Source organism: Lithobates pipiens, unplaced genomic scaffold, assembly GCF_037356315.1.
Source record: "Lithobates pipiens isolate NorthernLeopardFrog02 unplaced genomic scaffold, aLitPip1_a1.2 Scaffold_19, whole genome shotgun sequence".
Taxonomy (NCBI): Eukaryota; Metazoa; Chordata; class Amphibia; order Anura; family Ranidae; genus Lithobates; species Lithobates pipiens.
The window spans coordinates 553,870,811-553,883,184 of NW_027507764.1; the positions used below are offsets into that span (position 1 = coordinate 553,870,811).

General features: G+C 45.4%; 1 protein-coding gene across 1 annotated transcript in view; it reads right to left on the reverse strand.

Moving 5' to 3' along the window:
* Positions 1-12,374, reverse strand: part of ANXA13 (annexin A13) — a 74,360-nt gene that overhangs the window by 50,802 nt on the left and 11,184 nt on the right. The window contains exons 2-4 of the mRNA XM_077493298.1: positions 10,541-10,616; positions 8,592-8,686; positions 194-364 (exon numbers count right to left, since the gene is read on the reverse strand). Of these exons, the coding sequence (XP_077349424.1) occupies positions 194-364; positions 8,592-8,686; positions 10,541-10,616 (342 nt within the window). The remainder of the gene's footprint in view (positions 1-193; positions 365-8,591; positions 8,687-10,540; positions 10,617-12,374) is intronic.

Sequence of the window (12,374 nt, forward strand, 5' to 3'; positions counted from 1 at the left end):
TTAGATGGACATATTTTAAATGGACTTAGGACTCGTTCATTCTAGTGTGGTGACTGGCATTTTTTCAGGGCACATAGTAAACTAATCTCAAACATAAACAGAATGCACTTGAAAGCCTGACACTTTTGCCTATTAAAACAAGCTCTTTGACAAAGGTCCTGGGAAGATGGTAGTAGTTGGGTCCATACCGTACCTGGTTGTTCCTTGTACACAGGATTTGAACCAGCACAGACTCCTTTGTTCCAGCCCCCTTCATTGCTTTTCTCAGCTCTCTAGCGTCAAACTCACAAGGCCGGTCCAGCAGTGCCAGGGCGGTCTTCTCAAAGTTTCCACTCAATTCACTCTTCAACACATTTTCTAATTCCTAGAAAATCAAAAATTATTTCAAACAAAATCTACAGGTAATATCTAAGGTATTCAGTGAGTTGCTATATTTTTATGATCATTCAAATAGGGAGATTTATTCTCTAGAGCAGGAATCTCCAAACTTTTCAAACAGAGGGCCAGCTTATTGTCCTTCACACTTTAGGAGAGCTGGATTATGGCCAGTGGGGGTAGAAAATGTCCCAGGCCTGACATTAGTGAGAATAAATATGGCCTCAGGGTTGGTGGTCAATAGGAGGAGGAGTAGTGCCCCTATTAGTAGGAGGAATAGTATCCCATCATTAGGGATGAGCCGAACACCCCCCGGTTCGGTTCGCACCAGAACTTGCGAACGACCCCCGCGTTCGGTACGAACGTTAGAACCCCATTGAAGTCTATGGGACTCGAACGTTCGAATTGGAAAGTGCTAATTTTAACGGCTAATATGCAAGATAGTGTCCTAAAAAGGGTTTGGGGACCTGCCTCCTGCCTTAGGGGACATGGGTCACTGCAAAAAAAAGTTTTAAAAACTGCCGTTTTGGCGGGAGCACTGATTTTAATGACGATTAAAGTGAAAAAAAAAAAGTGAAATATTCCTTTAAATATGGTGCCTGGGGGGTGTCTGTAGTATGCCTGTGAAGTGCCACGTGTTTCCCGTGTTTAGAACAGTCCCTGCACAAAATGACATTAAACGGAAATAACACCATTTAAAACTGCTTGCGGTTTTAATGTTATATCTGGTTCCTGCAATATGGTTGAAAATCATTGAGAAACATGGCATGGGTAGCCCTCCCTGCCCATTACCAGCCTATTTGGGTCTTGTACGCATATTAAGGGGAACCCTGTACCCATATTAAAAAAAGGAAATGCGTGTGGCCCCCAGGCCCTATATACTCAGAACAGCAGTATACAGGCGGTGCAAACAAGACAGGGACTGTGTAGGTTTGTTGTGTTAAGTTCAATCTGTTTGTCATTTTCAACCGGTACATTTTTAAAGTGTAGCTCCAGTCAAAAAAACTATCTTTAAGCTTTTTGGAAAACATAGGGAAGGGTTATCAGCCCTGTATAATTTGTTTTGTCGTCCATCTTTTTTCATCTCACTTGCTGCTGTCTCCTTGCGTTTGCAAGTAGGAGATGTTTGTAAGTTGGATGTTTGAAAGTAGGGGCCTGCCCTATATTATAGCGGTATGTACTGGGTACAGAGCACGCAGACAGCACGCACTATCTCCTAACACTACTGACTGCAAGCTCTATTATTAACCACTTGTTAGCCCAATGTTTGCATAAAGTGAAAGATGAAGTTATGCTGAGTAAATAGATATCAAACATGTCACTCTTCAAAATTGCACATGCCCGTGGAATGGCGCCAAACGTCGCTACTTAAAAAATCCCCATAGGCTACGCTTTAATTTTTTTTTTACTGGTTACATGTTTTGAGTTGCAGAGGAGGTCTAGGACTAGAATTATTGCTCTCGCTCTAACATTCTCGGCGATACCTCACATGTGTGGCACATGCGAGCACATGGGGACATGGGCGCTTTAATTTTTATTTTATTTTTTTATTGTTCATTTTACTTTATTTATTTTAGTTTGACATTTTTTTCCCCAAAAATATATTTTTGATCACTTTTATTCCTATTACAAGAAATGTAAACATCCCTTGTAATAGGAATATGGGGTGACAGGTCCTCTTTACAGTGAAATATGGGGGGTCAATATGACCCCACATCTCACCTCTAGGCTGGGAAGCCTGAAATAAAAAATAAAAAAAAGATTCTGGCTTTGATCGTACTGGCGAGTTGGTAGAAGCACCGGAGGGCGGTGAGGGGTGGGGGGCGTCTATGGCTGGGTATTTCAGGGTATCACCGAGTATGGCTGGGTATCTCTGAGTATGGCTGGGTATGGCAATTTATGGCAGGGTATTACAGAGTATTGGCGGGGTATTGGCGGGGTACTACAGAGTAATAGCAGGGTACTGCAGAGTATTGGGGGGTACTACAGAGTAATGGCAGGGTACTGCAGAGTATTGGGGGTACTGCAGAGTATTGGGGGGTACTGCAGAGTAATGGGGGTTACTGCAGAGTAATGGGGGTTACTGCAGAGTAATGGGGGGTACTGCAGAGTAATGGCAGGGTACTGCAGAGTAATGGCAGGGTACTGCACTGCAGAGTAATGGCGGGGTACTGCAGAGTAATGGCGGGGTACTGCAGAGTAATGGCAGGGTACTGCAGAGTATGCACTGGTATTGCAGAGTATTGGCAGGGAATTGAGGGGTTAAATTCGGTGAGCAGCGATGTGGGCACTGCAGATGCAGCCCACATCGCTGCTGACACCGATCTCTTTCCCCTCCGCTGTACCGATCGGTACAGAGAGGGGAGGGAGGAACCGGCGTCATAACATGACGCCGGTTTGTTTGCAAGTGATCACTCCGTCATTTGACGGAGCAATCACGTGGTAAACGGCCGCTATGAGCGGCCGTTTACCGTGATCCGTGATGCGCCGGGTCCTGTGGACCCGGCGGTCACGGATGCTCTCGAGTGCGCACACCTCGGGGCACGCGAGAGCAGAATTCTGGGAGGCCGTTAATTAACGGCCTCTCAGAGTTAAACAACCGCCCTGAAGCCGTTAATCGGCAATGGGCAGTTGTTAAGTGGTTAAAGCTAGATCACTAGCTATATAGGTGAGGTGAATATAGTGGTGTATACTGCAGTCAGGGCACAGACAACAACCACTACACAGCAGCAAGATAGGAAATCAGCCAAAAACGATTGGTGTGTACTGTGTTGAAGGTACACAGAACACCCACTGCTTCAGATGCTAAGTAACACACTACACGAAGCCGCCTCAAAGGCGGCCTTATATAGTGTGGGGCGTGCACTACACAGCCTGAGCTATGATTGGCCACAGGCAGGATGCCTGTGGCCAATCATGGCTCTCCTCGCTGCCGGCGCTGCGATTGGCCAAGCATCACAGTCACAGTGCATGCTTGGCCAATCATCGGGCAGCAATGCACTGCGCCAACGCAGTGCATTATGGTCCGCGCGCGCGTCACTCGAATTTTGACGCGAACGGCCAAAACGTTCGGAATTCGCCGAACGCACGAACAGCCAATGTTCGAGTCGAACGTACGTTCGACTCGAACACGAAGCTCATCCCTACCCATCATTGATATCGGTGGAAGAAATAGTGCCTCATATCAGTGGGAGGAATTGTGGCCCAAGGGCCAGATAAAGGCTAGCAAAGGGCTACATCTGAGCCTCGGGCTGCAATTTGGAGACACCTGCTCTAGAGCAATCATTCCCCACCAGGCTTTTCCCTGAGGTCGCTACGGGTTTCTTGAACAATGGCAGATTGACCTCCCATCTAATGGTGCCTGCATAGTTATGGGGCCACTGTCATTTGCCAGACCAAATGACACCATTGATCTTATTGTCTGTAAGGGGGGCATTCTTTCCTCTGACCACCAATGAAATTATGCTTTTTCCAATGACCACCATTTTAAGGCTTATTATTCCTCACATTAAGCCTTGCTTCTTCCGATGTCACCTAAATGGGATGTGAAGGAAAATCAACCTGACATGTACATAGCAATATAAGAAGGTTTTAATATTTCTATTATCAGACCACTTTAAAACACAAATCTATTAAACTTCTTAAAACCAGAATTCATTTTTGTAATATTGATTTTAAAGTGTTTTGTAAACTTGATCTTTCTACTCCCTTGGCTCCTGGGATTTCTCCTCTTTTTCCTTTTCTTATTCCCATTCTATCTTCTCTTCGTATCTTCTCTTTTCTCCTTTTTTATTGCTTTATCTGTTTACTGTGCATACTGGCATACTAGCTCTTTTTGCACGTCCTCTTGTGGCCTTTGTTATGTCTTTGGATGGGATTGCGGATCATCCCCTTCTTTGTTTACCATGCTGCATAATCCAGAGCTCCCCTCCATCAGCAGGTCCTGCCTCATATATATACTGTGTATGTTATTGTTGCTTGTATATGTTGGGCTATTTAAAAAAATCTCCCTACCCAGCCTGTGTCTTGTTGAATTTTGTTGCGTATGTATCAGGACTTTTTTTTCAACAGGAACGCAGGGGAACGTTGTTTTAGCACCTCCAGCACTGAATTTATGTAATAGCAAGGGGTGTGCTGAAGGGTCTATTGATGCAGGCTTCTGGGGGATCTATTGTTACTGGTGGGGATCTGTTTTTGTGTGAGGGTCTATTGTTTCTGTGTGGGAGGGGGGGTCTAATGTTGCTCTGTGAAGGGTCTATTGTTGCTGTGTGTGGGGTCTATTGTTGTGTGGAGTCTATTGTTGTGTGGGGTCTATTGTTGCTGTGGTGGGATATATTCATACTGCAAGGAATCTATTGTTGCTTTGGTGGAGTCAATTGTTGCTGGGGGAGTCTATTGTTGTGTGGGGGGATCTATTTACTGCTTTTATTGTTATCAATAACAAATTCCATACAAATTATTTAGCACCAAAAAATGATATTTGGTTCTGTATTCTCTAAAAAGGGTGGTATTGGGAGGGGGGTAGGGGGTGGAACCAAGGGTTGTTGTTTAGAGGTGGGTAGGGGGCAAGGACAAGGGATGATTCAGAAGGGGGCAGTTCCTGTACCTATTCTCTTAAGGCCCATACACACGATCAGACTTTTTGACAACAAACATGCAAATTAGCTGTTTTGGAGCAACATCCGACTGTGTGTACGCTCCATCGGACAAACTTTTTTGGTTTTCATCGGACTTTTGTTGGCTGTGCGAACGGACAAACTTTCTGGCAACAAAAGTCTGATGGAGCAAAGTCTGATCGTGTGTACAGAAAACCATAGGACTTTTGTACAAAGTACAAACAGGCATGCTCAGAACCAATGCAAAAGATCAGACAACAATACAGAAGTTGACCAAAGGTGGCGGTAAAGAGCAGAAAAACCACATGGTTTCGTGAAAGTTGGCTGAAAAAGTCCTGCTGTGTGTATGCAATTCAAGTTCAGGGCCGACGCCCTTTGTACAAAAATCCAAGGGAAAGTTTGTACAAAGTCCTATCGTGTGTATGAGGCTTTACAGTTGTAAACACAGGCTGAAGCCTCATACACACGATAGGACTTTGTACAAACTTTCCCTTGGATTTTTGTACAAAGGGCGTCAGCCCTGAACTTGTATTGCATACACACAGCAGGACTTTTTCAGCCAACTTTCACCAAATCATGTGGTTTTTCTGCTCTTTACCGCCACCTTTGGTCAACTTCTGTATTGTTGTCTGATCTTTTGCATTGGTTCTGAGCATGCCTGTTTGTACTTTGTACAAAAGTCCTATGGTTTTCTGTACACACGATCAGACTTTGCTCCATTGGACTTTTGTTGCCAGAAAGTTTGTCCGTTCGCACAGCCAACAAAAGTCCGATGAAAATCAAAAAAGTTTGTCCGATGGAGCGTACACACGGTCGGATGTTGCTCCAAAACAGCTGATTTGCATGTTTGTTGTCAAAAAGTCTGATCGTGTGTATGGGCCTTTACAGATAACACTGAGAGCTCCATTTAATGGCCAGACTGCAAATCTCTACATTAAAGTGACTTATGCCCCATTTCTACCAACAAAACCGTGGATTTTTGTTCGAAGGATGTTGGCTCAAACTTGTCTTGCATACACACGGTCACACAAATGTTGGCCAACAATTACGAACGTGGGAATGCGGTGACATACATGACATACAAAGAGCCGAGAAAAAGGAAGTTCAATAGCCAGTGCGGCTCCTTCTGCTTGATTCTGAGCATGCATGAACTTGTGTGCGTCAGACTTGTGTACACACGATCGGAAATTCCGACAACAAAGTTTTGTTGGCGGAAAATTTGAGAACACGCTAGCCAACATTTGTTGGCGGAAAGTCCAACAACAGATGTTCGATGGAGCATACACACGGTCGGACTTTCAGCCAACAAGCTCACATCCAACATTTGTTGTCGGAAAATCCGATTGTGTGCACGGGGCAAAAGTCTGATTATTTACAGCACTTCTGGGCCTCTGGTTTGAAAGAATTTAAGCCACACCCAGCAAGGCAACTAGAATTTTCAATAGGGGCAGCAATTACAGTCTCCATACTTTTCTTATGACAGTCACTTGAAAGGCTCATTCAAAACAGAACACATTATAACATGTGTAATGACAATACAACGCATGGTAATGCAGTATTGGTGTGCATTGCCATTTAAAGGTCATTGCACCCCATTGTTTATCTACAGTGCACTGCTATGCACCTGCTTTATAGCAAACCACAACACACAGATGCATTTGCTATAAATGCTATAAAGAAAATCATGCAGGGCCTATTTCTTCATGCTTTCAAGTGTGTTAGGCGCTTATTCAAAATGGGCTATGTAAAGGCCCATATACACGATCTGACTTTTGACAACAAACATGCAAATTAGCTGTTTTAAGGCAACATCCAACCGTGTGTATGCTCCTTCGGACAAACTTTTGTTGGCTGTGCGAACGGACAAACTTTCCGACAACAAAAATCAGATGGAGCAAAGGCCGATCGTGTGTACAGAAAACCATAGGACTTTTGTACAAAGTACAAACACGCATGCTCAGAACCAATGCAAAAGATAAGTTAACAATACAGAAGTTGACCAAAGGTGGAAAGTTGGCTGAAAAAGTCCTGCCATGTGTATGCTTAGCAAGTTCACGGCGAACACCCTTTGTCCAAAAATAGACCCAGAGCATGCCTATATAAATAGTTGTGCACCGTGTACACAGCATTACAGCGGGAGAGAGCGTCATGTCAACATTGGAAGAAGAGAAGAGGGAAGAAGACGACAGAAGAGACCGGGGCAACGCTAGCGAAAGAGCGGCAAAAGAGCAGAAGATAGCGGAGGAGCCCAGGAGAAGAGGCCGGAGAGCGGGAGAAGAACCAGAGACCGGTAGAGAAGGCCGGAGAGTGGGAAAAGAGGCCGGAGAGAGCGGAGGAGTCAGAAGAGACCCCCGAAGATGGAAAAACCCCGGAGCTGCGTAATAAACTACTTTAAAAACCCGTCTAGTGTGTTTTTTTTTATTGACTTTTTTTCCCCCAGGTGAATGGGTAGGGGTACAATGTACCCCATACTTATTCACATAGGGTGGGGGGCCGGGATCTGGGGGCCTGCTTATTAAAGGGGGCTCCCGGATTCCCATAAGCCCCCCGCCCGCAGACCCCGACAACCCACGGCCGGGGTTGTCGGGAAGAGGCCCTTGTCCTCATCAACATGGGGACAAGGTGCTTTGGGGTGGGGGGCCCGCAGGGTGCCTCCTTCCCCAAAGCTTCCACCCCCCATGTTGAGGGCATGCGGCCTGTTACGGTGGGGGGGGGGGGGCGCTCGCTCGTCCCCACCCCTTTTCCTGAGAAGCCGTGCTGCGTGCTAGGATAAGGGTCTGGTATGGACCTTGGGGTGACTCCCATGTTTTTTCAGCGTAGGGGGTTCCCCTTAAAATCCATACCAGGCGACGGGGCTCGCAAGTTGTCAATCTCGCCAATAAAAGAGATTGACTTCCTTTTCTAGTCCCATCTTAACTCATCATGTTCAAAATGAACGGACTTTAGTCCGTGTGTGGGCAAGTCCGTTCATTTGGAAGTCCGCTGTAACTCCGTCGGAAGTCCGTCGGGAAGACAGGCAGACCTAGTCTGTCGAAAAGTCCAGTCATGTGTAGGCAAGGCCGTTCTTTTCGGAAAGTCCGTCGGAACTCCCCCGGAAGTCCGTCGGGAAGTCTGTCAGACCTAGTCTGCTAGAAAGTCCGGTCGTGTGTACAGGGCATAACCTGAATGAATGCTTAACACTTGCTTATCCATTCAGGTCATGTTCAAGTGGTACTCCATTGTACATACATGTATATAATATACTGTTATTGCTAAATTGTCTTATCTTGTAATATTGCAGAGAAATTCTTCTGTTGAGCTAGGACTGTAATCCAAAGCTCAGTGGATCTATTACCTCCTCTGTGTAACAATATCTTCTTTGAGTTATTCCAGTAAACGTTGATAGAATATAAACACATTGAGTTGTTTGACTTATTACTTTAAGGTGGTGCAAAGATGTCTGAACCCAGAGTGTCAGGTGGGTTGGAATGTTTACAGGGCCATGGTGGTGCAAATGAGCAGGTAAATCCAAGCAGTCCCCAAGGGGGTCGTGCTACACATCTTTCAAGATAACTCTGAACAATAATATCTCCAGTATACTGTAAAAGACAGTTACTCTACCTTTCCATACATTGCCTTGTATTTCTGCTTAACTTCCTGCCGCTGTTCTGAGGACCTATTTGCCAGCACTTCAATAATGGCTTTTTCATCAGTTCCTGTGATGGCAGACAAAACATTTTAATTAGAAAATTTTGAGGAATACAGAGAATACCTGAAATAAAAAAAGTTTGCATTATTTGAAAGTTTAATGCTGCGTACACACGGTCGGACTTTCTGGCAGAAAAAGTCAGACTGAATCATTTCATCGGATATTGCAATCGTGTGTGGGCTTCAGCTGTCTTTTTTTTTCGAAAATTCTGACGGACCTAGAAATAGAACATGTTTTAAATCTTCCCAACAGAATCAATTCCTATCGGGAAAACCGTTCGTCTGTATGCTGTTCCGACGGACCAAATACGACGCAAGGGCAGCTATTGGCTACTGGCTATTGAACTTCCTTTTTCTAGTCCCGTCGTACGTCACCCCGTTCTAGACAATCGGACTTTGGTGTGATCGTGTGTAGGCAAAACCGTTTCAGCGGAACTCCGTCGGAAAAATCGCCAGAGTTTATTCTGACGGAAAAAACAGTCATGTGTATGTGGCAAGAGCCACATAAGCAGATGGCTGCTCTGTAGTGCTGGATCCTGTCCTATGCAGAGTTTTACCAACTGAACTCCACCTTCTATGCCAGGTAGCTGTCTCCAAAGTGGTGCCAGCAGCAGGAAATAAAAGATATTCAGTTTCAGTGTGAAGCATTACACCAGGCATAATAGTATGGCGCTGCTTTTACACAAATGCCGTTTACCCCACACTATGGGTGCAGTGCAGTTTACCTGCAGCTTTCGGGTTTCCTGTGCTTAGCCATAGACTTCAATTATATCCTGCTGTTTTACCACCCCCAACTTTACGTGTGAAGGAGCCCTAAGGTGCCGCTGCTGAATGCAACTAAGGGCTCATACAAGTGCTGCCCTTCTGAAAAGCGATCCAAGTGTGTGTTGATAGGTGGTGAGGAGGCAATATGTTGCCTTCTCACCACCTGATTTAAACCCATGATTGCCATGTAATGCACACGTTTGTGACACGGTAATAGTGCAATTAGAGGTTTAAATCAGGTGTGAGGAGGCGACACCGTGCCTGCCCTCTGCATGCAACCCCCCCCCCCACACTACCCCCATCTTCTCCCACCTCCTTAAAAGCTCCACCATCTTCCCCATATCTTCCTTTTGTTGCCTTTTTAAGTAGAAGCACTCAGCCAGATCTAGTTGAGAGACGTCCGTGTTTACAAGTGATAGTGATGAGCAGGGCAGGACTTAACATTGGGCTTGATTGGGCTCAAGCCCATGGGCCAATAGGGGGCCCCGCCGAGATACATAGCCGAGTGTACTCAGCTCTGCTCTACTCACAGTCACGCCCAGTCCTGCCCTATGATGGACATAACACAGGGACTGGGCGTGACTGTGAGCTGAGCCGAGTACACATGGCTACTCTCAGCCCCGCTTGGGACTGCGAGAGGACCCAAGAGCTGCCGAGATACAGAGGACTCTGTATCTCGGCGGCGCCATTTTTAAACTTCAAGACTGCAATAAAAAGGCTGCAAATGACACTGGGGCAAGGCTGCAAATGACAAGGCTGCAAATGACAAGGCTACACTGACAAGGCTGCAGATGGACACTGATAAGGCTGCATTGATGGGCATTTAAATGTAAGTTTTTTTTCCTTAAACTTCCCTCCTAAACTTGGGGCGCGTGTTATACGCCTATAAATACGGTAATGTATAGAAGGTAGGGCCCGAAAGTGACTCAAGCCCAGGGGCCCCCACCACCCTAAGTCCTGCCCTGGTGATGAGCATGGAGCAGAGGGCTTGAGCCAGAGGTGGTGGAACTGAGTTCTATCAAGTTCCAGCTGAGAAAAAAAGCCCTGGCTCTCAGAATTCAGTGCAGGAAGCCAAGAAAGCCATTGACTACACTTACCCATCCCTTTACAGGCCTTGTAGATTTTTTTAGCATCACGTTCTGCATCAAAATCATGATGGGTCCGAATGGTTGGCTAAAGAAAAGGAAAAAATAGGAATTAATATAACATGTAACATGGTACTGTTTTAAAAGTGATTGTAAAGGTAAATGTAAAAAAATTGATTAATAACAAACATGTCTATACTTGCCTGCAAGGGCAATGGAATTGCATAGAGTGGCCACAAAGCTCCTCTTTTCAGGTCCCCCCTCTCCTCTGCCCAGTGCCCCCAAGGGATGCTGCATCCTATGGGAGCACTCGTGCGTGTTTGCACCCGAGCCCTGCTGCATCGGTGGTGCACATGTGTCTGGCTCTTTCCTGCCACAGTATATAATAATGCATGTGCTACATAATAAGTGCAGCCCTATATGCCCCCCCGTGGAACACAGGAACTCACAAACCAAATTATGCAGATAAGTTGACTGCCTTACAAACTGCATTTGGACTACAGGCTATAAATTTCATAAGACAAAAGGACACAAAAAATCCAATATTTCTGACCTCCATTACAGTGATCATCTAAGCCATTGTGGCTCTGACTTCTAGTATAAACAGATTTGGAGTGAGTGATGTCACTTTTGTGCTCCACACCATAGCTCCCAACTGTCCCTGATTTGGAACAAAGTCCCTCTGTGACTCTTTTCTCCTCATTTGTCCCTCATTTTTTCATATAGTTGTATATAAAATGCACTTTTTTATCTTTCAAAAACTGTTTCCCAGTGCTAAACATTTCATTTAATTTCTAAATTGTTGCATTTGTACATTTGAAAACCAATATAACGGAATTGTAGTGGCAAAAAAAGCACTTGTGGGTTTAACTAATATTTTTTTTGTATAGTTTTCCTTTAAGGGGCTGTGGCAGGGGTGTGTCCTATGCCTACATATTTTTGCTAATAGGTGTCCCTCATTCACATCTCAGAAAGTTGGGAGGTCCTCACTGTTCTCCATGCTGGAGAGGGAGGTGTAACTGAGGGCCTGCAGTGCAAGGATCTTCCTGATTCTGTTCCCTTCAATGTGTGGATGTGTGGTTCCTCCACCTCTCCTGCTGCTTCTTGATTATTCCCTCATTAGTAATCAGATTGGGGGAGGCTCTGACATGTTGTACCCGAGGACTTGCAGTGCAAGAATCTCCATACTTTTTCTCCATAGGTTTTCCAAGGTTGGAAATGTTCTTCAGCACTGGACTCTAGCAGAGACAAATACACCAGTGCCCATTAATGCTGCATACTGGCAACCTTAATTTACCATTGTGACCACTGCCTTCAGGTTGCTGAACTGATTTAACCATTTGCTCCCTGCTAGGCAGAATTTTTTCCATGTGGCTACATCCGCTTCAGCCTAGGTCATTGAAAGAAGGCACTTTTGCCTTCTTACAGTGAACTGTGTCAACAGCCTCATCTCTTAAAGAGGAAGTAAAACCTGATGGGTTTTACATCCTCTTTATTCCCCTGCAAAGTAAAAGCATAATGGGCTACTAGCCCATTATGTGCAACGTACCTGCAAAACGAAGCCCGCAATGTCCACAATGTCCTCTCTTCCTTCCGCGGCTGCGAATTCCGGCTCTGTAACTGGCAAGTGTCGTGTTACGTCACTGCCGTGCATGCGCGCGGGAGCCGATGGTCACGGCACGGGGGCCCTATAGAAACAGCATGACCGTGCCCTTTTTATAGTGCGCATGCGCCGATGATGTCGGCACAAGCATATATGGTAAATATCTCCTAAACCGTGTAGGTTTAGGAGATATGTATTTCCAATACCTACTGGTAAGCCTTATTATAGTATATATAAAAAGTG